This window comes from Leiobunum rupestre, chromosome 1 (assembly GCF_980474605.1).
Source record: "Leiobunum rupestre chromosome 1, qqLeiRupe1.1.hap1, whole genome shotgun sequence".
In the NCBI taxonomy this organism is placed as follows: domain Eukaryota; kingdom Metazoa; phylum Arthropoda; class Arachnida; order Opiliones; family Sclerosomatidae; genus Leiobunum; species Leiobunum rupestre.
Genome location: NC_143384.1, coordinates 26,438,958 through 26,465,378, shown reverse-complemented (window position 1 = coordinate 26,465,378; position 26,421 = coordinate 26,438,958). Strand labels below are relative to the sequence as shown.

The 26,421-nt window shown below is 34.2% G+C and overlaps 1 protein-coding gene across 1 annotated transcript in view; it reads right to left on the bottom strand.

The window, feature by feature from the left end:
* Positions 1-10,560: 10,560 nt before the first annotated feature.
* Positions 10,561-26,421, bottom strand: part of LOC149961985 (ATP-binding cassette sub-family C member 3-like) — a 150,912-nt gene continuing 135,051 nt past the window's right edge. The window contains exons 15-22 of the mRNA XM_090163917.1: positions 25,745-25,921; positions 22,804-22,971; positions 22,112-22,338; positions 20,645-20,723; positions 18,809-19,342; positions 14,312-14,511; positions 13,305-13,431; positions 10,561-10,671 (exon numbers count right to left, since the gene is read on the bottom strand). Of these exons, the coding sequence (XP_090020043.1) occupies positions 10,561-10,671; positions 13,305-13,431; positions 14,312-14,511; positions 18,809-19,342; positions 20,645-20,723; positions 22,112-22,338; positions 22,804-22,971; positions 25,745-25,921 (1,623 nt within the window). The remainder of the gene's footprint in view (positions 10,672-13,304; positions 13,432-14,311; positions 14,512-18,808; positions 19,343-20,644; positions 20,724-22,111; positions 22,339-22,803; positions 22,972-25,744; positions 25,922-26,421) is intronic.

The window sequence follows — 26,421 nt, the reverse complement described above, 5'->3', positions numbered from 1 at the left end:
ATTCTTTACCGTATTAGTTTTTGGTTTTCTTTCGCGTATTATAAGTTAGCGAGGTTTGCTTTTCGCCCGTATTCTTTACCGTATTAGTTTTTGGTTTTCTTTCGCGTATTGTAAGTTAACGAGGTTTGCTTTTCGCCCGTATTCTTTACCGTATTATTTTTTGGTTTTCATTCGCGTATTATAAGTTAGCGAGGTTTGCTTTTCGCCCGTATTCTTTACCGTATTTTTTTTCGGTTTTCTTTCGCGTATTATAAGTTAGCGAGGTTTGCTTTTCGCCCGTATTCTTTACCGTATTAGTTTTTGGTTTTCTTTCGCGTATTGTAAGTTAACGAGGTTTGCTTTTCGCCCGTATTCTTTACCGTATTATTTTTCGGTTTTCATTCGCGTATTATAAGTTAGCGAGGTTTGCTTTTCGCCCGTATTCTTTACCGTATTAGTTTTTGGTTTTCTTTCGCGTATTGTAAGTTAACGAGGTTTGCTTTTCGCCCGTATTCTTTACCGTATTATTTTTCGGTTTTCATTCGCGTATTATAAGTTAGCGAGGTTTGCTTTTCGCCCGTATTCTTTACCATATTATTTTTCGGTTTTCTTTCGCGTATTATAAGTTAGCGAGGTTTGCTTTTCGCCCGTATTCTTTTCCGTATTATTTTTCGGTTTTCTTTCGCGTATTATAAGTTAGCGAGGTTTGCTTTTCGCCCGTATTCTTTACCGTATTATTTTTCGGTTTTCTTTCGCGTATTATAAGTTAGCGAGGTTTGCTTTTCGCCCGTATTCTTTACCGTATTATTTTTCGGTTTTCTTTCGCGTATTATAAGTTAGCGAGGTTTGCTTTTCGCCCGTATTCTTTACCGTATTATTTTTCGGTTTTCTTTCGCGTATTATAAGTTAGCGAGGTTTGCTTTTCGCCCGTATTCTTTACCGTATTATTTTTCGGTTTTCTTTCGCGTATTATAAGTTAGCGAGGTTTGCTTTTCGCCCGTATTCTTTACCGTATTAGTTTTTGGTTTTCTTTCGCGTATTGTAAGTTAACGAGGTTTGCTTTTCGCCCGTATTCTTTACCGTATTATTTTTCGGTTTTCATTCGCGTATTATAAGTTAGCGAGGTTTGCTTTTCGCCCGTATTCTTTACCGTATTAGTTTTTGGTTTTCTTTCGCGTATTATAAGTTAGCGAGGTTTGCTTTTCGCCCGTATTCTTTACCGTATAAGTTTTTGGTTTTCTTTCGCGTATTATAAGTTAGCGAGGTTTGCTTTTCGCCCGTATTCTTTACCGTATTATTTTTCGGTTTTCTTTCGCGTATTATAAGTTAGCGAGGTTTGCTTTTCGCCCGTATTCTTTACCGTATTAGTTTTTGGTTTTCTTTCGCGTATTATAAGTTAGCGAGGTTTGCTTTTCGCCCGTATTCTTTACCGTATTAGTTTTTGAATTTCTTTCGCGTATTGTAAGTTAACGAGGTTTGCTTTTCGCCCGTATTCTTTACCGTATTATTTTTCGGTTTTCATTCGCGTATTATAAGTTAGCGAGGTTTGCTTTTCGCCCGTATTCTTTACCGTATTAGTTTTTGGTTTTCTTTCGCGTATTGTAAGTTAACGAGGTTTGCTTTTCGCCCGTATTCTTTACCGTATTATTTTTCGGTTTTCATTCGCGTATTATAAGTTAGCGAGGTTTGCTTTTCGCCCGTATTCTTTACCGTATTATTTTTCGGTTTTCTTTCGCGTATTATAAGTTAGCGAGGTTTGCTTTTCGCCCGTATTCTTTACCGTATTAGTTTTTGGTTTTCTTTCGCGTATTATAAGTTAGCGAGGTTTGCTTTTCGCCCGTATTCTTTACCGTATTAGTTTTTGGTTTTCTTTCGCGTATTGTAAGTTAACGAGGTTTGCTTTTCGCCCGTATTCTTTACCGTATTATTTTTTGGTTTTCATTCGCGTATTATAAGTTAGCGAGGTTTGCTTTTCGCCCGTATTCTTTACCGTATTATTTTTCGGTTTTCTTTCGCGTATTATAAGTTAGCGAGATTTGCTTTTCGCCCGTATTCTTTACCGTATTTTTTTTTGGTTTTCTTTCGCGTATTATAAGTTAGCGAGGTTTGCTTTTCGCCCGTATTCTTTACCGTATTAGTTTTTGGTTTTCTTTCGCGTATTGTAAGTTAACGAGGTTTGCTTTTCGCCCGTATTCTTTACCATATTATTTTTCGGTTTTCATTCGCGTATTATAAGTTAGCGAGGTTTGCTTTTCGCCCGTATTCTTTACCGTATTAGTTTTTGGTTTTCTTTCGCGTATTGTAAGTTAACGAGGTTTGCTTTTCGCCCGTATTCTTTACCGTATTATTTTTCGGTTTTCATTCGCGTATTATAAGTTAGCAAGGTTTGCTTTTCGCCCGTATTCTTTACCATATTATTTTTCGGTTTTCTTTCGCGTATTATAAGTTAGCGAGGTTTGCTTTTCGCCCGTATTCTTTACCGTATTATTTTTCGGTTTTCTTTCGCGTATTATAAGTTAGCGAGGTTTGCTTTTCGCCTGTATTCTTTACCGTATTATTTTTCGGTTTTCTTTCGCGTATTATAAGTTAGCGAGGTTTGCTTTTCGCCCGTATTCTTTTCCGTATTATTTTTCGGTTTTCTTTCGCGTATTATAAGTTAGCGAGGTTTGCTTTTCGCCCGTATTCTTTACCGTATTATTTTTCGGTTTTCTTTCGCGTATTATAATTTAGCGAGGTTTGCTTTTCGCCCGTATTCTTTACCGTATTATTTTTCGGTTTTCTTTCGCGTATTATAAGTTAGCGAGGTTTGCTTTTCGCCCGTATTCTTCACCGTATTATTTTTCGGTTTTCTTTGGCGTATTATAAGTTAGCGAGGTTTGCTTTTCGCCCGTATTCTTTACCGTATTATTTTTCGGTTTTCTTTCGCGTATTATAAGTTAGCGAGGTTTGCTTTTCGCCCGTATTCTTTACCGTATTAGTTTTTGGTTTTCTTTCGCGTATTGTAAGTTAACGAGGTTTGCTTTTCGCCCGTATTCTTTACCGTATTATTTTTCGGTTTTCATTCGCGTATTATAAGTTATCGAGGTTTGCTTTTCGCCCGTATTCTTTACCGTATTAGTTTTTGGTTTTCTTTCGCGTATTATAAGTTAGCGAGGTTTGCTTTTCGCCCGTATTCTTTACCGTATTAGTTTTTGGTTTTCTTTCGGGTATTATAAGTTAGCGAGGTTTGCTTTTCGCCCGTATTCTTTAACGTATTATTTTTCGGTTTTCTTTCGCGTATTATAAGTTAGCGAGGTTTGCTTTTCGCCCGTATTCTTTACCGTATTAGTTTTTGAATTTCTTTCGCGTATTATAAGTTAACGAGGTTTGCTTTTCGCCCGTATTCTTTACCGTATTATTTTTCGGTTGTCATTCGCGTATTATAAGTTAGCGAGGTTTGCTTTTCGCCCGTATTCTTTACCGTATTAGTTTTTGGTTTTCTTTCGCGTATTGTAAGTTAACGAGGTTTGCTTTTCGCCCGTATTCTTTACCGTATTATTTTTCGGTTTTCATTCGCGTATTATAAGTTAGCGAGGTTTGCTTTTCGCCCGTATTCTTTACCATATTATTTTTCGGTTTTCTTTCGCGTATTATAAGTTAGCGAGGTTTGCTTTTCGCCCGTATTCTTTTCCGTATTATTTTTCGGTTTTCTTTCGCGTATTATAAGTTAGCGAGGTTTGCTTTTCGCCCGTATTCTTTACCGTATTATTTTTCGGTTTTCTTTCGCGTATTATAAGTTAGCGAGGTTTGCTTTTCGCCCGTATTCTTTACCGTATTATTTTTCGGTTTTCTTTCGCGTATTATAAGTTAGCGAGGTTTGCTTTTCGCCCGTATTCTTTACCGTATTATTTTTCGGTTTTCTTTCGCGTATTATAAGTTAGCGAGGTTTGCTTTTCGCCCGTATTCTTTACCGTATTATTTTTCGGTTTTCTTTCGCGTATTATAAGTTAGCGAGGTTTGCTTTTCGCCCGTATTCTTTACCGTATTAGTTTTTGGTTTTCTTTCGCGTATTGTAAGTTAACGAGGTTTGCTTTTCGCCCGTATTCTTTACCGTATTATTTTTCGGTTTTCATTCGCGTATTATAAGTTAGCGAGGTTTGCTTTTCGCCCGTATTCTTTACCGTATTAGTTTTTGGTTTTCTTTCGCGTATTATAAGTTAGCGAGGTTTTCTTTTCGCCCGTATTCTTTACCGTATAAGTTTTTGGTTTTCTTTCGCGTATTATAAGTTAGCGAGGTTTGCTTTTCGCCCGTATTCTTTACCGTATTATTTTTCGGTTTTCTTTCGCGTATTATAAGTTAGCGAGGTTTGCTTTTCGCCCGTATTCTTTACCGTATTAGTTTTTGGTTTTCTTTCGCGTATTATAAGTTAGCGAGGTTTGCTTTTCGCCCGTATTCTTTACCGTATTAGTTTTTGAATTTCTTTCGCGTATTGTAAGTTAACGAGGTTTGCTTTTCGCCCGTATTCTTTACCGTATTATTTTTCGGTTTTCATTCGCGTATTATAAGTTAGCGAGGTTTGCTTTTCGCCCGTATTCTTTACCGTATTAGTTTTTGGTTTTCTTTCGCGTATTGTAAGTTAACGAGGTTTGCTTTTCGCCCGTATTCTTTACCGTATTATTTTTCGGTTTTCATTCGCGTATTATAAGTTAGCGAGGTTTGCTTTTCGCCCGTATTCTTTACCGTATTATTTTTCGGTTTTCTTTCGCGTATTATAAGTTAGCGAGGTTTGCTTTTCGCCCGTATTCTTTACCGTATTAGTTTTTGGTTTTCTTTCGCGTATTATAAGTTAGCGAGGTTTGCTTTTCGCCCGTATTCTTTACCGTATTAGTTTTTGGTTTTCTTTCGCGTATTGTAAGTTAACGAGGTTTGCTTTTCGCCCGTATTCTTTACCGTATTATTTTTTGGTTTTCATTCGCGTATTATAAGTTAGCGAGGTTTGCTTTTCGCCCGTATTCTTTACCGTATTATTTTACGGTTTTCTTTCGCGTATTATAAGTTAGCGAGATTTGCTTTTCGCCCGTATTCTTTACCGTATTTTTTTTTGGTTTTCTTTCGCGTATTATAAGTTAGCGAGGTTTGCTTTTCGCCCGTATTCTTTACCGTATTAGTTTTTGGTTTTCTTTCGCGTATTGTAAGTTAACGAGGTTTGCTTTTCGCCCGTATTCTTTACCATATTATTTTTCGGTTTTCATTCGCGTATTATAAGTTAGCGAGGTTTGCTTTTCGCCCGTATTCTTTACCGTATTAGTTTTTGGTTTTCTTTCGCGTATTGTAAGTTAACGAGGTTTGCTTTTCGCCCGTATTCTTTACCGTATTATTTTTCGGTTTTCATTCGCGTATTATAAGTTAGCAAGGTTTGCTTTTCGCCCGTATTCTTTACCATATTATTTTTCGGTTTTCTTTCGCGTATTATAAGTTAGCGAGGTTTGCTTTTCGCCCGTATTCTTTACCGTATTATTTTTCGGTTTTCTTTCGCGTATTATAAGTTAGCGAGGTTTGCTTTTCGCCTGTATTCTTTACCGTATTATTTTTCGGTTTTCTTTCGCGTATTATAAGTTAGCGAGGTTTGCTTTTCGCCCGTATTCTTTTCCGTATTATTTTTCGGTTTTCTTTCGCGTATTATAAGTTAGCGAGGTTTGCTTTTCGCCCGTATTCTTTACCGTATTATTTTTCGGTTTTCTTTCGCGTATTATAATTTAGCGAGGTTTGCTTTTCGCCCGTATTCTTTACCGTATTATTTTTCGGTTTTCTTTCGCGTATTATAAGTTAGCGAGGTTTGCTTTTCGCCCGTATTCTTCACCGTATTATTTTTCGGTTTTCTTTGGCGTATTATAAGTTAGCGAGGTTTGCTTTTCGCCCGTATTCTTTACCGTATTATTTTTCGGTTTTCTTTCGCGTATTATAAGTTAGCGAGGTTTGCTTTTCGCCCGTATTCTTTACCGTATTAGTTTTTGGTTTTCTTTCGCGTATTGTAAGTTAACGAGGTTTGCTTTTCGCCCGTATTCTTTACCGTATTATTTTTCGGTTTTCATTCGCGTATTATAAGTTAGCGAGGTTTGCTTTTCGCCCGTATTCTTTACCGTATTAGTTTTTGGTTTTCTTTCGCGTATTATAAGTTAGCGAGGTTTGCTTTTCGCCCGTATTCTTTACCGTATTAGTTTTTGGTTTTCTTTCGGGTATTATAAGTTAGCGAGGTTTGCTTTTCGCCCGTATTCTTTAACGTATTATTTTTCGGTTTTCTTTCGCGTATTATAAGTTAGCGAGGTTTGCTTTTCGCCCGTATTCTTTACCGTATTAGTTTTTGGTTTTCTTTCGCGTATTATAAGTTAGCGAGGTTTGCTTTTCGCCCGTATTCTTTACCGTATTAGTTTTTGAATTTCTTTCGCGTATTATAAGTTAACGAGGTTTGCTTTTCGCCCGTATTCTTTACCGTATTATTTTTCGGTTGTCATTCGCGTATTATAAGTTAGCGAGGTTTGCTTTTCGCCCGTATTCTTTACCGTATTAGTTTTTGGTTTTCTTTCGCGTATTGTAAGTTAACGAGGTTTGCTTTTCGCCCGTATTCTTTACCATATTATTTTTCGGTTTTCATTCGCGTATTATAAGTTAGCGAGGTTTGCTTTTCGCCCGTATTCTTTACCGTATTATTTTTCGGTTTTCTTTCGTGTATTATAAGTTAGCGAGGTTTGCTTTTCGCCCGTATTCTTTACCGTATTAGTTTTTGGTTTTCTTTCGCGTATTATAAGTTAGCGAGGTTTGCTTTTCGCCCGTATTCTTTACCATATTATTTTTCGGTTTTCATTCGCGTATTATAAGTTAGCGAGGTTTGCTTTTCGCCCGTATTCTTTACCATATTATTTTTCGGTTTTCATTCGCGTATTATAAGTTAGCGAGGTTTGCTTTTCGCCCGTATTCTTTACCATATTATTTTTCGGTTTTCATTCGCGTATTATAAGTTAGCGAGGTTTGCTTTTCGCCCGTATTCTTTACCGTATTATTTTTCGGTTTTCTTTCGTGTATTATAAGTTAGCGAGGTTTGCTTTTCGCCCGTATTCTTTACCGTATTAGTTTTTGGTTTTCATTCGCGTATTATAAGTTAGCGAGGTTTGCTTTTCGCCCGTATTCTTTACCGTATTATTTTTCGGTTTTCTTTCGTGTATTATAAGTTAGCGAGGTTTGCTTTTCGCCCGTATTCTTTACCGTATTAGTTTTTGGTTTTCTTTCGCGTATTGTAAGTTAACGAGGTTTGCTTTTCGCCCGTATTCTTTACCGTATTATTTTTTGGTTTTCATTCGCGTATTATAAGTTAGCGAGGTTTGCTTTTCGCCCGTATTCTTTACCGTATTATTTTTCGGTTTTCTTTCGCGTATTATAAGTTAGCGAGATTTGCTTTTCGCCCGTATTCTTTACCGTATTTTTTTTCGGTTTTCTTTCGCGTATTATAAGTTAGCGAGGTTTGCTTTTCGCCCGTATTCTTTACCGTATTAGTTTTTGGTTTTCTTTCGCGTATTGTAAGTTAACGAGGTTTGCTTTTCGCCCGTATTCTTTACCGTATTATTTTTCGGTTTTCATTCGCGTATTATAAGTTAGCGAGGTTTGCTTTTCGCCCGTATTCTTTACCGTATTAGTTTTTGGTTTTCTTTCGCGTATTGTAAGTTAACGAGGTTTGCTTTTCGCCCGTATTCTTTACCGTATTATTTTTTGGTTTTCATTCGCGTATTATAAGTTAGCGAGGTTTGCTTTTCGCCCGTATTCTTTACCGTATTATTTTTCGGTTTTCTTTCGCGTATTATAAGTTAGCGAGATTTGCTTTTCGCCCGTATTCTTTACCTTATTTTTTTTCGGTTTTCTTTCGCGTATTATAAGTTAGCGAGGTTTGCTTTTCGCCCGTATTCTTTACCGTATTAGTTTTTGGTTTTCTTTCGCGTATTGTAAGTTAACGAGGTTTGCTTTTCGCCCGTATTCTTTACCGTATTATTTTTCGGTTTTCATTCGCGTATTATAAGTTAGCGAGGTTTGCTTTTCGCCCGTATTCTTTACCATATTATTTTTCGGTTTTCTTTCGCGTATTATAAGTTAGCGAGGTTTGCTTTTCGCCCGTATTCTTTACCGTATTATTTTTCGGTTTTCTTTCGCGTATTATAAGTTAGCGAGGTTTGCTTTTCGCCTGTATTCTTTACCGTATTATTTTTCGGTTTTCTTTCGCGTGTTATAAGTTAGCGAGGTTTGCTTTTCGCCCGTATTCTTTACCGTATTATTTTTCGGTTTTCTTTCGCGTGTTATAAGTTAGCGAGGTTTGCTTTTCGCCCGTATTCTTTACCGTATTATTTTTCGGTTTTCTTTCGCGTATTATAAGTTAGCGAGGTTTGCTTTTCGCCCGTATTCTTTACCGTATTATTTTTCGGTTTTCTTTCGCGTATTATAAGTTAGCGAGGTTTGCTTTTCGCCCGTATTCTTTACCGTATTATTTTTCGGTTTTCTTTCGCGTATTATAAGTTAGCGAGGTTTGCTTTTCGCCCGTATTCTTTACCGTATTATTTTTCGGTTTTCTTTCGCGTATTATAAGTTTGCGAGGTTTGCTTTTCGCCCGTATTCTTTACCATATTATTTTTCGGTATTCTTTCGAGTTTTGCTTTTCACGTACCGTATTATTTTTCGGTTTTCTTTCGCGTATTGAAAGTTAACGAGGTTTGCTTTTCGCCCGTATTCTTTACCGTATTATTTTTCGGTTTTCATTCGCGTATTATAAGTTAGCGAGGTTTGCTTTTCGCCCGTATTCTTTACCGTATTAGTTTTTGGTTTTTATTCGCGTATTATAAGTTAGCGAGGTTTGCTTTTCGCCCGTATTCTTTACCGTATTAGTTTTTGGTTTTCTTTCGCGTATTTTAAGTTAGCGAGGTTTGCTTTTCGCCCGTATTCTTTACCGTATTTTTTTCGGTTTTCTTTCGCGTATTATAAGAGAGCGAGGTTTCCTTTTGCCCGTATTCTTTACCGTATTAGTTTTTGGTTTTCTTTCGCGTATTGTAAGTTAACGAGGTTTGCTTTTCGCCCGTATTCTTTACCGTATTATTTTTCGGTTTTCATTCGTGTATTATAAGTTAGCGAGGTTTGCTTTTCGCCCGTATTCTTTACCGTATTAGTTTTTGGTTTTCTTTCGCGTATTTTAAGTTAGCGAGGTTTGCTTTTCGCCCGTATTCTTTACCGTATTTTTTTTCGGTTTTCTTTCGCGTATTATAAGTTAGCGAGGTTTGCTTTTCGCCCGTATTCTTTACCGTATTATTTTTCGGTTTTCTTTCGCGTATTAAAAGTTAGCGAGGTTTGCTTTTCGCCCGTATTCTTTACCGTATTAGTTTTTGGTTTTCTTTCGCGTATTATAAGTTAGCGAGGTTTGCTTTTCGCCCGTATTCTTTACCGTATTATTTTTCGGTTTTCTTTCGCGTATTATAAGTTAGCGAGGTTTGCTTTTCGCCCGTATTCTTTACCGTATTAGTTTTTGGTTTTCTTTCGCGTATTTTAAGTTAGCGAGGTTTGCTTTTCGGCCGTATTCTTTACCGTATTTTTTTTCGGTTTTCTTTCGCGTATTATAAGTTAGCGAGGTTTGCTTTTCGCCCGTATTCTTTACCGTATTAGTTTTTGGTTTTCTTTCGCGTATTGTAAGTTAACGAGGTTTGCTTTTCGCCCGTATTCTTTACCGTATTATTTTTCGGTTTTCATTCGCGTATTATAAGTTAGCGAGGTTTGCTTTTCGCCCGTATTCTTTACCGTATTAGTTTTTGGTTTTCTTTCGCGTATTTTAAGTTAGCGAGGTTTGCTTTTCGCCCGTATTCTTTACCGTATTTTTTTTCGGTTTTCTTTCGCGTATTATAAGTTAGCGAGGTTTGCTTTTCACCCGTATTCCTTACCGTATTATTTTTCCGTATTCTTTCGAGTTTAGCTTTTCGCCTACCGCATTAATTTTCGTTTTTCTTTCACGTATTGAAAGTTATCGGGTTTTGCTGGGTTTTTAAATCTTAATTAGCTCTGCAGTCGGCTAATTAAAGAACAAACTCAAAGTTTGCTCTCCCAAAAGTTATTAGGAAGAAGGAAATAAAAATACGAAGTTTTCTGAAGAAGGTTTTGTTATGGTGCCGTACTTTTGTTACGTACAAATCAAAAAGACCCTGGGTGAAACAAAACCTTCTAGATTTATACGTTAAATTCGTTTTTGCAAAAAAAATAGCCGACACGGGCTAATTCATTAAATGGTTTACTTCGGCCTTCTTAACTTAACCATTTTTCACATTTCAGAAACTACTTAATTTTAAGATATTTTTTCAGAGTGCTGCATTTTTTTAATAACTTTTTTTGAAGTACAAATATTCGAGCTAAATTTGTAAATTGAAATAAATACTAAATATGCAAACTGTACAAAAACAACACTTAAACTTTAAATAATCTCTCACATTGAAATTCATTTAGCATCAGTTTTAGTTAAGGAGCACATAATTACTCAATAACCTTGATAAATAATTTTACAAAAGTGAAAATTGTGTTGATATAACTTAGCTCACTTCCGGATTTAATTTGAAATATTCAAATATCCTCTCCAGACTCACAAAAGAAGCCTCAATATATGTTCCGTAACTTAATATGCGCCACACAAAAGGTGCAACCTGCAAAAGTTGGAAAAATGAACGATTAGAAAAAATAACAATGGGAGCTTTACATTAATAGTTATTCGAAACTAAAATTACAGGATAATCGATATCAAACGAACAATGGCACTGAAAAAACTTATAAATATAATCGTGTTATTTTATTATAATCGTGTAAATTAACTGTATTCGTGTTATTTAATTATAATCGAGTAAATTAAATTTAATCGTCTCAATTAATTATAATCGTGTCATTTTATTAAGATCATGTAATCTAATTATAATCATGATATTTAATTTCAAAACCGATATTTATTTTCAAATGTTATATTTAATTATCATCATGATATTTAAGTATGATCGGTTTATTTAATTATAAACTTAATTTTTAATTATGATCGGTATATTTAATTTTAAGCTTAATATTTCATTATGATCAGTTTATTTAATTATAAACTTAATATTTCATTATGATCGGTATATTTAATTATAAACTTAATATTTCATTATGATCGGTATATTTAATTATAAACTTAATATTTCATTATAATCGCAATGCGCATTGTTAACAGTGTTTTTGAAAAATGTAATTTATCTTTAGAAATTTAATTATATGTATTCAAAATTCGATTTTTGTCCGATAGTGTTTGTCAAAATTTCAACCTGACTACCTTTATTTCTACCTTAAAACTTGTTTTGTCAAATCTTGTCTCTTGTTACTCGAGCCAAAAATTTCATTGAACACTTTTATTCATCCTTAATTAACTAAATTAAGTACCATAACAGTACACGAAACTGTAAACTCGATCAGATAATCTGTATCGACTCTCGGCATTTTTCGCCAAGTAAATAGTCACTAGTTCGTCTGATGACCTTTGGGTGGCGCCACTACGGAAATTCCGAACGATTGTTTGCCTCTCTCTGATTGGCTAAATTGGAATTTCTTTGGCGCGAGTCTGGTTTTTATTGACACGGGTCGCCTTGCATGGCCCAAAGCTACAGAAACGTACTACACCCCTATTTTCTTCAGGTTTCGTTTATATTTGTAAATTCAGCGGTTGCCGAGAAATCCAGGGCCCAAAATTAAGAGCCCAAAATAAAGGGCACCAATGGCTATCCTGATAACATAGTTTTGGTATTTGAATGATATTACCCTAACTGATTGATTTAAATATCCGGTTTTTGAAAAAAGATAGCGAATCGAGTACGCGTTAAATGTCATTATTTTTTACTCAAACTGAATATTTTAAGATACCATGTTTTGTAAAAAGGGAGCAAGGCGACCTACACCACCGCAACTAACTCGCCCTCAAGCAGTCATTTACAAAGGCCAAGTCCAATTTAAATTAAAATAAATTCACGCTGTGCTAGCGCCATTTCTATATATATATATATGTCGACGATTTATCGCAGTGCATAATTAATGGGTGCGAGATTATTGGTAATACACCAGAAATGTTTCAAGACTTTCGTCAATCATTTTTACCACGTTGTCGTTTGTGTATTAGAGCACGGACTGTAAATTTACAGTCCGTGATTAGAGCCCAAAGTGGGCATTTTGAACAGTTGTTGTAAATACTTTTTTGTATTAATTAAAAAAGATAACAATTTTCGTTAGGTGTCCTTGGTTTTTGCGTATAACTCACTACTAGGCTTATCATCAATTTATTAATCAATCTAATTTCCAGCTTAAATTTACTAAGTTCAAAATCTGGCGGTGCATATTTCTGACGATCTCTTGATATTCGACAATCTGTTTATCACTTTATCGCTAAAAACAATCAATAAATTTATGAAAACAATTGGGGTCAAGGAAGAATACAGATTTCACATTAGCGTTGATTTCAATGTTTTTAGGCCGATTTTTGATAGCTCGTAACTCTGAAACGGGGCTTTAAACCAAATTAGAGGGTATGACATCAAAATTTAGAAATAATTTTACAAGGACCACCTTAATAATCTTAGTCTGAATGTTTTTGGATTTTTTTAACATATTTATTGACTTCACATTTCAGATAATAAAATAATGAAACAAAATATATCTCTATTAAAAATCGGGCTTTCCCGTGTACCCGCAGCACCCACCGAACCCGTAGTACAAATTTGGCTAAGAAACCCCAAAAACCAACCCAAGATTTTAACAACCCCCATTACTCCTTGCTGTTACTTAATAAAAACCAGTGTTGTACTTTCGCCGAATAATTCGGGTAGCGTCACAACTGAAAAGCGATAACTTGGGGAAGACGGCTCAGAAAATGTCATGAAATTTTTGACTTGTCAGAAATATTTTACATAAATTTCCGATATTCAGTCCTATTTTGCATAAATATTACTTTGGAATATATTGCTTAGATTTATATTAATATTACAATTTTAATTTATCACGTTTTGAACATATCTGTATTTGGAATGTCTGAACTAAAGATTTTCATGCATAAGTGTAATAGGTTCGTCGACCAAATAATATTACTTTAGTAATATCGAGTGAAGTACAAAAATGTATTTCATGTACGTAGAAATTTTCTTTGTGGTCATGTTTATAAAAGTATTCAATACTTTTCCATTGAATAAGTGAAATACATTTTTTAAAGGCGCCAAGCATAAAATGATTTCGAATCATTTTACTGAGGTGATAAATTAATAACACAAACCGTGTTCAAGTTGTTGAGAATATATCCAACTATTCCAGGTGAAAAGAATTCTTTTGACAGTATTGCCCATAGATAAGCGATGAGTAACAGCACCATTAGTAACAAATTTACCCGGAAGGACATCCATCTGAAAATAAAGTTATTATAGTTTAGGAATCGTTATTAAACATATTAATCATTATCTCTGAAACGTATATGGGATATTTGAGGAAATGTAGACGAAGATTTATGCCGTACGATCTACTCTCCTACAAGGGGGAGGTTTTTACGTAAACTATTGCAGCCCTATTAATACGTTTGGTTTGAAAGATAAATTATATATAAAAGTGATATTGCAAAAGATTAAGATAAACTACGCTGTGTTATGGAAAGTTACATTATATCCAATTATTGAAATTGGAAATATGGATAGTCCAGATTTTTACAATCATTAATATTAACGGATTTCCATTTAAATACGAATTATATTTGATGAATTAATAAAAAATCTAGCGATACTTTATTATAATAGCGTATTATAGCGAGGAAAACGTTATTTAAAAGATCACTAGTACGTTAACGCAAAATGGCCTTGAATAAAAGTGTTTTGAAATGTACCGGAATTTAAAAACCATGACATCTAACTAATATCAACCTGGTTATATTATCTTGAAAACCATTTCCTATTTGTGTTTCCTGGTTGAGTAAGTGTAGAAATGAATATCAATATTATCGGTACCGTTACAACCGAAATTGAAACACAAGAACTTTAAACTAGCCTAAGCGACTTTGCTGGGCATTACGCAAAAACACGAAATTAATTTAAATAATTTACTTTCCTCTACATTTGTCCAAATTCAAGCCCCCCAAAAAATTAAAATTATTCAACGCGCCAAGAACATTTATAATAAAAAAAACATAAAGAGGCTTAAAGTTAAATATAAATTATATAAGTAAAATAAATAAAACAAATTGTACACTTCACACGAAAACACTTTGTTTAGTTTAAATATATTAAAGTTTCTAACCTTATACTCATGGTCCATGAATAATGTTTCGCTTCGTTATCCTCAATGAGTGAAAATGCTTTCTCGGTGAATATGTCTGTAGCTTTCAGGGATCTAATGACAATGGCACCGCTCAAAGTATCAGAAAAATGAGTGAACAGAGGAGAATTTGAGTTGACGAAAAGGTTCTTCAACTGTCGATGAGCTTTTGAGTAAAACACCTAAAAGCATTTAGTTTCCTTGAAGTTTAGTTTTACAATAAAATATATTTTAAAATAATAATGATTTTGACAAGTTTAAGATGAAACACAGATAATTTGTATTCATATTCTTTATAATTCAACGACGTAACATAAAATCTTAGGCCCAAGACACGGCCGTCTCGAGATCTGCTTCGCGCTCATAGCGGCCCAGGCGATCGTACGAAAATCGCGTATGGGAAATTAGTTCAAAAACTTCTCACATCGTTTTATGGCGCTAGTCTAGCCCCCCCTTGAGAAAATTCACAGCCATGTTATCGAATGGGAGGAACGGCGCGGAACTTTGGAATTTCAATTATTATCGCGTAATGTGTAATTTTTTGTAAAATATTTTTTTAGTAATATTTAAGTTAATTAATAATAAAAAATTTAAACACCTTTTCAGATTTTTTAACGCAAAGTAAAGTTTTGAAAAACGTTATTAAAATTTGGTCATTCTGGAGCCAGAAGTCACCGTCGACGTTTCTGTATAAAAATGTAAACATAAACTAGTGGTTCTCCTTACAGCTGTATTTTTGTTATGTAGTAACTTCCAGAGGCCTGTGTTTTGTATTAATGTTTAAAAACTTAATTGAATTAAAGTAGTAAAATAAATGAATTTTAAAAGAAAACAAATGTGACTTCTCTTGAAGATTATGTAAAAGTTTATTATTAAGGTATTAACTTGTTTTTTTAAGAGCCAAAATAAGTTTAATAATACATAATAGTTAGAATATAGGATGATGTATTATTATGATAATTTATACAGGACTAGTTGGAATATTGTTTAACATAGTATGATTATTTATTCAAATATTGACTAGTTGAAATATTGTTTAACATAGTATGATTATTTATTCAAATATTGACTAGTTGAAATATGGGTTAACGTGTGATAATTTATATGTGTTGACTAGGTGGAATATGAGTTAACATATAATGATGATTTATACTGGCATGGATTAATTAACTGTCACTTGGAAGATCTCTATGAATGAAAATAGTGATGGAAACTTGGAAGGTATTTAAATCTGATAAATATAATAAACCAAGGTGGATTTCCCACTGAATGATACACAACTAAACAATAGATAGGAAAAATTTAGAATTTACAACTTGAGTACTTTTTGAGAAAGAGGCTTATGCACAAGTTCTTTCACTTTCTAAAATTTTGCGGACAGAGTTTTGGTAATATTTGTGATAATTAGGGGTACAACCTTTCTACAAATTAAATCAGCAATTTCATTCGGGTGATTATTATTCAAATCACATTGGATGTAAGGGCATAGAGCAATTTTTGGCCACAAGTGGATTTCAATGTTTTTTAAAATTGCAGGTGAATCTCAAAGATAGGGTACAGCTCTCTCTAGAATGTTGTTACTATATCCAATATTAGCCATTAACATGATAAAGCTTTGCTGGGGATACCTAAGGTTTCCTCTGTCGGATAATTTAAATGGTGAGTCAGAATTAGGCACAATTCGCAAAAATGTTTTTCTTCTAGGATTTGTACTACATAATCAGCCAAGTATGCGATACTTGCTAGCCGTCCAAAGCATTTAGTATGTCAGTAACTTCAGATGGTAATGTAACTTCATTGCCGTTAAAAATAGTGGAAAATTCATCGAGTCTAGTATCAATCATGGCTGATAGATCTGTGAAGCTGTCTTGGGGAACGTTAGATGTTTTAGGTTTTTGACTAAATTCTTTTTCCCATAGTTTCATTACCGATTGGAATGCTTTGCCATCAAATATTGTGACACAATCTAATTATCACAAATTCCGCTATTTATTATCTGAACATTTATCTGCCTGGTCATGATCTCGTAATTATTTTTTACTCGTTTGTTCATTGTTTTCTTAATGTTGGCTTTGCTTTTTGCTTTTAATTATTTGTATATATCTCATTATTATTACTATTATTTTTTTTTGCTTACTTTTATACAATTTTTTATATTCTGTTCATTTTTAATCCTGCGATTCTGTAAGTCTACACATAAGTTGGCCTATGCGGCTTTGTAGATAACCTCTAAATAAATAAATAATGATATAGTGCATCTCTTAAGGATGGATTCCAAACTGAATATAGTGGCTCTTGCATCCAGCATGTCATTCCCTCCAGCCATTTGCCTGAGAATGCTGAAACCAGATTTAAGGAGGTATGACACGCAAGATATTGTAGACAATGAAGTTATTCTAATAGATTCATATGTTTCCTTTGTCAATATTTTCTTCTCGCAGTCGGTTTGAACTTTTTCTAGATATTGAGGAAAATAATTTTCTAGCAAAGAATGGACACTTGTTCTGATTTTAAAACTAAAGTTTGAGAAATGTGAACTTAATTTAAAGAATAATAAAGCTATTTATTAAATAATATGAATAATATTTTGGTTATTTATTTAAAATTCTGATAAAATAAATGTGAATACTGGTTTGAAAACTTAAAAACTTGAAACCAGTGAAAAACAAAATAAACTTTGGTTAGGCTTAGCAATTAACTAATATAACTCAATATAAGCATATTACTTTAATTAAATAAATGTTTTAAATGAAAACTTATTAGATAAAGATCAAATCATAAGTTGTATATCCCAAACTTTCCAGAAGTTTTTGAAAAACAATGCAAAAATGATTAACTAGTTGAATTTACCGCCATAGAAAACTATTAAATATCCCGCTGATTTTTTACATTTAAGGGGGGGCTCGGACAGCGCTCCTAGTGTTAAAAAAAGGTATTCGCGGAAATACATAGGAGAGGAAATCTTTGCCTGGGCCGCTATGAGCGCGAAGCAGATCTCGAGACGGCCGTGCCCAAGACATATAGCGAGTTTTAGCGACTATAAAAGCCATTATCCCAGGTGGCCGGGAGGGTGGTGGAAAGGTTCTTGCGCACCGCTTAGCCTTGTGTAACGTTTTTGATAATTTTGCTTTTTTTATCCCAAATATAATTTTGTTGAAGTATATTCTTTATACGTTATGATATTCAACGTAAGAACCATCTAGAATAGCACCAAACTAGCCATTTATGATTCAGGCTTTCAATACTTAAACAAGAATTATATTTTATTCTTGAAGACCTTTGGGTTCGAGTATTTCGTAGTTTTATCATTACTTTAAATTTGTCAGCGCTTAGCTTTGTTTATCCCATTTTTATTATGGACTTTTCTACCTTTTCGCGTTAGTTAACATAGAAGGGGTTGATTTCATAAACCGCCTGAAAACTAAAATCAAACAAATTGCCATTTTTGCGACTTTAAACATTTAATAAAATTTTCCAAAGAAGTTTGATATCAGTGGTGGAAACACTAGTCTTTTATCACAAATATTCGGAAAGATATCAATTTTCTATAATGCAGGTGCCTAAACTATCCCATACTCTTTTAGAAATTTAAAAGAATATTTCTTAATATAACCGCGAAAATGTTATATGGGTTTAGTTCATCGACGATATCTATAAAATTAAACTAATAAAAATTATAAGGTTAAATGTTCTTATTCCCGTCACGAGCGCCAGTTATTTAAGTGCTATACTGGCATGTAAGTTTTTCACGCGGGTTTCTGATTCCGAAAGGGTCTCGCGACTGCAGCGCGTGCTCTCTACCTTCAAGAGCTACAGCTAAGTGACGTATAAAAAACATTGTCATATGACCTCCCGTATTGTATAAAAAGACCTAAATAGGTACAATATTGTAAAAATTTGAGTTTCAATTACCAGCAGGGACTGTGGGAGCTCGAGTTTTTATCAGACCTCTCCTTGATTTCTCTTGTCAAATAACAAAAATAAAAGATTGTGTGTTTCAAAATTATTTTCCGTTTCAATGACCCATTTGAAAATCCTCATTTGTTCATTTGGAAATTATATTTAGATCTACTGAATCCTTGAGTTTTTATCAGATCGGTAAGAAACATTTCAGTTCGTCATATTGTTTGCGTTTGTCATATAAAGTTGACCAAAATTCAGTCTTTGGTCAGGAGATATTAACTATTATTATAAGTCTATAATATTATTTCATAAGTTTGTCACTTTGGGGAACGGAGTGATGTCATCACAAGAAGCAAATCTCCCCCTAGCGAGGCACTGTTTAAGGCTTCGTGTGACGCATTAGCAAGTGGACGCAAAACGGTGACGATGCACGTTATGCTCTCAGTAAAACTTTTTCACGTGGAGAATAGGAAGTGTCACACATATGTAACAAGGTTATACACTTTTGCTATTATGCATCGAAACAATTTTTCTTGTAATCTTTATTGTACTAATTAAAGTGAAATTGGTTCTTACTTTAATAAATATGAAAGGCACCAGGCAAAGTACTATCGCCAAAGCAAAGAATGGAATTTCTGTCGTTACTGCTATTAATACAGATACTGTCTGCAATACATATGTGATATACATCACCAAATTAAAGTTAATTCCTTGATCGGCTTCCTGGACGTCAGATGTAAAGCGATTGAGGATACGTCCAACTGGAGTGGTGTCAAAGAAGGCTAACGGTGATCGAAGAACTGACTCTAGTAGTTTTCGATTCATTTTAACCGCGGCGTTTAACATCAAAATCAGTAAAAAGATTGTTGATACTAAGGAAATGCTAAAATGGGCCAGATTAATTGTTCCAAATATTGAGAGTCCCTTAATTTTGGACATAGTGGCATTGCTCTGAAACGCATTTGAAGACTGAATATCTGCAGTCCAAAGCACCAACCAGTAATTGGAAAACACAGATAAAGCATAAGCGCTAGAAAAGCCAAAGAAAATGGCCAATCCGCTCTTTAAGCCAATTAGGTTTAAATATTGCCATGCCACTGAAACAACTCCCTGTAAAACAAAAGGAAAAAATAGTTTATACCAGAAAACGTTTATAGAATTTCGATATTTTGATGTTTTTCAACATAGGACACATTTTATATCTGTAAGATGAGAAGAAAAAGCATTGTTGCAGTTGAAAAATGTATTAACAACGCTACGTAAGTTTTCACAGATCACACGATTGAGTTCAAACGTTCGAAGCCATGTAAATAACGATTTAACTTTGCAACGGTGGTCTTAATTGCATTTAATTTACGCATACGCAAAATCATCAGCAAAATTACATTTAAGGATATATTACATTTTTTAATAATATAATTTATCTTTCATGGTTGTTTAACATTAATAAAAATACAAAATGCGAGTATAGGAAAGGTTGAAATATCTTACGAAATAACTTTTAACTGTAGAAGATTCATTAACAAATGAATGAAATTTTGAAAGATCCACCTAGTTTTTGTTACCGTTGCAATCGGAACATATTATGAGTTTATCCGCAATTTCACTACGTTAGGTTGGTTTCAAAAGCAACGAGCTTCGTACATCAAGCATCAATATTTTTCGTTATAAAAAATATGCATACGCTCATTTCAGCGCGTTTTTCACAACCCCAAAATCAATAATATATATCCTTGCGCAACTTCGAACCCAATTTACGCCAAATCTTGAGTAGTATACGATAAATTTTACTACGGAAATCGATGATCGTTTCATTGAGGGTTTATTGAATATTAATACTTGGTAATTCAAAGCATAATTTTTAATTTAAATGGAACGACATTTCTAATAATCATAGACAAATTAAAAGTAAAACAGACCCTAACTTCGAAATTACTGTCCTGAGCGAAGTCAACAGTATTTACCCACTTCCGGCCGGAATTCTAAAAACTTTAGCTCCATAGTTACCATTGTAGCCAACTTTGAAAGCGCACTACTGCAACCAATGGAGCTTGGTTTTTCGGAGGTCTAATGCTGGAAGTGGGTAGTCGCTTTGTTATATAATCGTGAGTAGGAAAACTCTGTTTTTGAATCTAGCAGACAAGTTTTTTTTATTTTTGAAGAACTAAAGATGGACGAATTGATCTGCGCAATAAGACGACTATCAAGTTTGTTGTTTCAAAAGAGGCTTAACGTTTGACTTCCAGCAAAAATGGTTACCAACTAACCCAATTGATTCATCTACAATAGTTACGCATTTTGCTCAAATATGTTTCAAGATTATTGAAATGTAGCAGAGAACCTTTGAAGTGTCGGTTGTCAAAAATGTTTAAGAATTCAACGATGTGTTAATTATGTTTACCAAATACTTACCCTACTTTGAATATTTCTTTCCTCTGAAATTATCTTTTTTCCAACGATTTCATCACTATCTTTTTCAAACGTCTCTTCCCTTAATTTGCAAAATAAATTATTTTTGAAAATCAGGTTATTATAAAATAAATATAAAGCAATTAAAATTATATGTCAGAGTGGATATCAGCGTATGGCGGTCTACGGATCAATGTCCTTGAACTAGTGGCCAGTCTCAGCCAGCGCAGAGTAAGTCCACCACCAAGTGGTGAGTTACCAAGTATGGACCACCTGGTGGTGCTGGGTGTTGAACACTCAAAGCTAGATCACCACCGGTGGTGAATTAAAAGGCTTGTAAAAGGCAGCAGCTTTGTGGGTATTAATGGTTGACGGTCGACTCTTTTTCCACCTGCAGAATAATCTTGATTGAAAGTTCCCGCTTTTCGCTAATAGTTAGTGTACGGAGCTGTTGGCTCGCGTGGCATGAAGGGCTTGCCACCACCCTTCTACGCATTGCAACCGGCCACCTGTTTAATTGCATTATAAGTCGCTAGATGACTTGGTCCTAAGGTGGTGCCTTGGGTATTAGCCTAGCTGATTATTATTATTATTTAACTAAATGAAAGGCTTATAGAAGGCAGCAGACTTACTCTGTATAAATGATAGAAGGTCAGTTTTTTCAAAACCCGCAGAAATGAAAAGTTAAAATCCAGATGGCAGTCCCCACTTCTTTACCAGCTGTATGAAGCGCGTACGCATCTCCCAAACTATTGTACGAGTTTTACTGTACGAAGACCGTGTAAATTACGAATTAAGAAATAAGCAACATTTTAATATGCAAATAAGACTTAAATTTGAAACACTGATTCCAGGGTATTATTAAAGTGGCGAATGGGGTGCGTAATGTTACAGCGGCGGTGCAAAAACTTTGCGTTTAACCACTATGAACGTACAACGCTGTGGTGACGTAAAAAATGGCGCAATAATTTAGTATATAAAGTCGAGCGACTAGAGTGGATAACCATTCTAATTCCCATAGAAGTCTCAAGTCAAGAAGAATAACCTGACAAGAGCTAAGTATAACCCCTTTTATGTATTTTAGCCCTTTTCGCTGGGGACGCTGTATTTATTTTACTTTTGAATTACAAGTTTAAAAAATTGATAATCGTAGATGTAGAATTCTTGGACCGGCGAACCGAGATAAGTATCCAAGGAAGTGGCAGCTTGTTCAGCCGAGGCTGCACCCCGGGTCACGGCATGAGTTTTTACCCCACTGTACTCCCGAGTCGATCTACCCTCCCGCACTCAACGTCAGAACACCTGGGTTGAGAAGAACGTTCACCGTCTCGCTTGGGACTATGGATTTACGTCATACAAAAAACTGAAAGCATACGTGCAAATGGCAGAGCGCCTACTTTTACGGGAGATGCTGGCAATCGTTGAAGATCACCGTAAACATTTAACTACAGAATAGAACATTGGAATTACCTTTTTGAAGTATATTTTGTTATGTCTGATTTCGATTTCTCTGTCTGAACCATCCTTTTGTTGTTAATTCCTTCTTTGTTTAACTCATTTAAGAGATCTTTGAACGGACCCTCTTTCTTTAGCAATTCTTCGTATGTCCCTTTGCTTTCAATTTTACCATTATCCATCACGTAAACAACATCGAAATGTGGAAGAAGAGACAAATTGTGGGTTACCACTACTCTCGTCTAAAACAAAATTTAAAATAAAGTTATTCCAAGGAAGTTTAAACACTTTTTCTATCATTGATTAACTAATCCTACTAAATATTTACACAAATAATTGTCGTTCTACTTAGGTAATAGTTATCTCATGCTTAATTCAAAATAATGCTTAGTTTCTAAAGTGGGGTTCTTTGAAAATACCCCTCCTTCGACTATAGGCATTTTTCTAAGCTACAAGTCATTTCTTGGGATTGGGCTAATTTTATTAATATATCAATTGTTAAAGATGCTTTTCACTTGAGAGAAACAGTGAGCGTCGACACCGCTATGAAATTTTTTTATACCTTAGAAAATTTTATCATTGGGGAATTTCAGTATTACAGTTGTTTTCCCTCTGGTGAATCCGGGATCAACATAATTTCATTGCGTGAACGGTGTCTGAGATATAAGCCTGAGAGTAGCATAGGAACTTAAAAATGTGTAACCAACTTTATTTTGAAGAAGTCCATTAGGTCCAATCACCCTCTCGAATAAATGGTTTGCGGTGTGAGTGTCTACCGCGCCCAAAGGATCATCCAACAAGTAGATGTCTCTATCAAAGTAAACGGCTCTGGCTAAGCTCACTCGTTGCTTTTGCCCCCCACTGAGGTTGATTCCCTGCACAAATATTTAAATATTAACCATAATTTCAAGTGATTTCTGTAGAGTTAATCTTTAAGGTTTTGAACACTGTTATTATACAGATATTACCAAAATGCACACACTTTAAGTTAAAGATATTCTGCTGATATTCTTATTACAGTTAATTATATAATTGATTTTGATAAGCTACAATTTCATTTAAATTGACAGAATATTATAAAAGTCAATACAAAATTTACATTTAATGATTTCTGCATTAAATTTTAAATGATTTGGTGGTCACTGCGAATTTAAAGGTAATACATTGTTCCTTTTGCCATCATAATCATCAATTTTTTTTCAAATAAAATTTTTACAGGAGAAATAAAGGACTAAGTCAGCTTGTAAGCCCTTTTTTATATAAAATATATAATTTCTTCAAAATAATATCGAAATTATATAAGAATAAATTAAAAACAATTTTAAAATCATAATTAGCAAAGTATGATATTGCTTTAGTCCCATTCGACCGAAATCCCATTCGACCGAAGGCGGTTTTTGAGGTGGCTCATTCGACCGAATTCCGCCGAAATGTGCGGTTTTTATGTGTCCCATTCCACCGAACGCTTTTATGTGTCCCATTCGACCGAACGCTACAAAGACCGCGAGAATCCTTTGAAATCTCAAAATGAAGTAGCACTCTCCCTACTAGATGCAGTAGCTATGAATTTAGCTATGCCATTTTAATATCTTTGTACTATGCATTTATTTGAAAATAAAATGGAATGAGCATGAATTATATTTTTATCTTCACCTAGTCAAGAAAAGTAACTGAACCAAAACTGAAATAGTAAACTTAACCAACTCTAACCTAACCTAACCTAACCTAACCTAACCTAACCTAACCTAACCTAAACATGGATCTTCGATAGTACATACCTTATAAATAAAATACCAAATCACCCCGCCAATTGGGCTACATTTTAAAATTCTTTCGGTCGAATGGGATTAGGTCGAATGAGATTTCGGTCGAATGGGAATAAACGATGATATTAACCTAAGACTAAAAATAACAACAATTAAACCAAAAATATAAAAAAACAGGTTTCATATTGTTAATCGTAACTAAACGGCTCGTTAAAGAAAAATATTTCAAAATAAATTTAAATTTTTGTAATGATGGAGCAAATTGTATAATTTAATCTGGAAGGTTAAAGTTTTTTACGCCTTTGTAAAAAATTGACGCTAGTTTTTTGCTAGTTTTTACATTTTGTTTCTTTTACAATCTTGTTTATTCTACTACTGATTGTTGGGATTAATATTTCAGATATTTTTAAAACCGAATTTATGTCATTATATAAAAAAGTTAAATTGGCAAAATTATATAGTTGCCTTACATTTAAGATCTTGTTCTCAAGAAAAAACCTTTTTGTGTGCGCTTTATACACTGTACTTACTATTCTTTTTTGGAGTTCTCTAATTCTATCAATGTTTTTGGTACACTCTGTTTAAAAAGTCTTCGACAGGTGAAAATTTTGCCCTCTTTTTAATTCTGCTAGAAAACTATAATAGATAGCTCGATGAAACCAATTGCAACTATTATTTATTTTCCAATATCTTTCGTTATTTATCGGTTTTGTCCGCCAAAAATTAATAGTTTTGGTGGTAACCGTCAAAACTCATTTTTGACAACTTTTTAAATGTTGGTTCTACGGCACTGTTTCACGCGTTTTTGAATTCACAATGGTCGGTTCATATTTAGAAAGCGTAACAATTATCCCTCTACAACCAACGGTTGAGAAGTTATCGCGTTTACAAACTTTCGTCGAAACTAGGAAACACTTAAAATGCATCAAGCGATTATTAATAACGCAACTTCAACAGCGATCCAACAACATATATTTAATTAAAGGCTGGTTTAAAATTGTGGTAACAATTATTATAAACAATTTATAACGCAAATAGCTTTTTAAAAGCTTTAGCGTATAAAACGGATAATCTTAAAACCACTTCCCAAGTTGTCCTAGGAATTTGGTTTTTTTAAACTGGCCTTTAATTAAATATATTTTCAATGTTGTTGGATAGCTGTCGAAGTTGCGTTATTAATATTAGCTTGATGCATTTTAGGTGTTTCCTAGTTTCGACGAAAGTTTGTAAACGCGATAACTTCTCAACCGTTGGTTGTAGAGGGATAATTTTTCCACTTTCTAAATATGAATCGACCATTGTGAATTCAAAAACGCGTGAAACCGTGCCGTAGAACCAATATTTAAAAAGTTGTCAAAAATTAGTTTTGACGGTTACCACCAAAACTATTAATTTTTGGCGGACGAAACCGATAAATAACGAAAGATATTGGAAAATAAATAATAGTTGCAATTGGTTTCATCGATATATCTATTATAGTTTTCTAGCAGAATTAAAAAGATGGCCAAAATTTCACCTGTCGAAGACTTTTAAACAGAGTGTACTTCAACTAACTAAGAGTTTTTTTGAAATATTATCCATTAATGTATAAAATTTGCTTGAACATAACATGATCAAATCATTTGCAATGATAGAATATTTTGAATAATTTCTGAAATCTAAACCTAAATGATAAGAATTCTATTATAAAACCAACTTTTCCACTATATTTAAGTCGTAATAAATAATTAATGGAGTTCTATTTTTCAGTCACAATTTTATGTACGCTATCAAATTGTTTTCTTTGTTTTTTACTGTATTATTATTGTTATTATGGTTACATCAAATCGCTCAATGCAATGTTGAAAAGAATTGTAAATGAACCCAAATGGATTTAAATTACTTTTTCGCCAATTTCTGTTTCGTCGAAAGCTGGAAGAATGTTAATGTCTTCTTCTAAAGCACACGCCTCAAGAATTGTCTCGTACTTTTCTCGGTTCATTTCACGGTGAAACAAAATGTTGTTCTTCAAAGATGCATTCTGAATCCAAACTTGTTGAGGACAATAAGCCACAGTTCCCTTCGGTGATTAAATTCAACCAGTAAACATACAATGGAAAGTGAAACCCAGTATAATCACCAATTTTCAGTATTAAGAAGGATTTATATACTATAATATAAATAAATAAGGTGACAGGGAACTAGTCGTAATGAGTTAATGGACTAAATTCAAATGTCCTATGGATTTATCACAAAGTGGTTTAACTTAAATAGCTAAATAACTAAAGCCTTCGTCGTGGTTAGTAGAGGATGACTAAAACTTAACACTTTTTTCCAAGAAGGCCGCCAAATTTTCGTAATTTTTTTTTCCCAAAAAACCGGTTTTGACCTTGGGAAAAGTCGAAAAACATATTTTGGTTTTAACCCTAAATTTGACCTTGACGATGACTTTTGACCTCGACGCTCGACCGCTGTCCACAACCCTTAAGCCTTGCTCTATCACCCTAACAAGTTTGGACACGATCGGACAATCTCGAACCGAGATATCGGTGGTAATGTTTGACCTCCCCCCCCCCAATT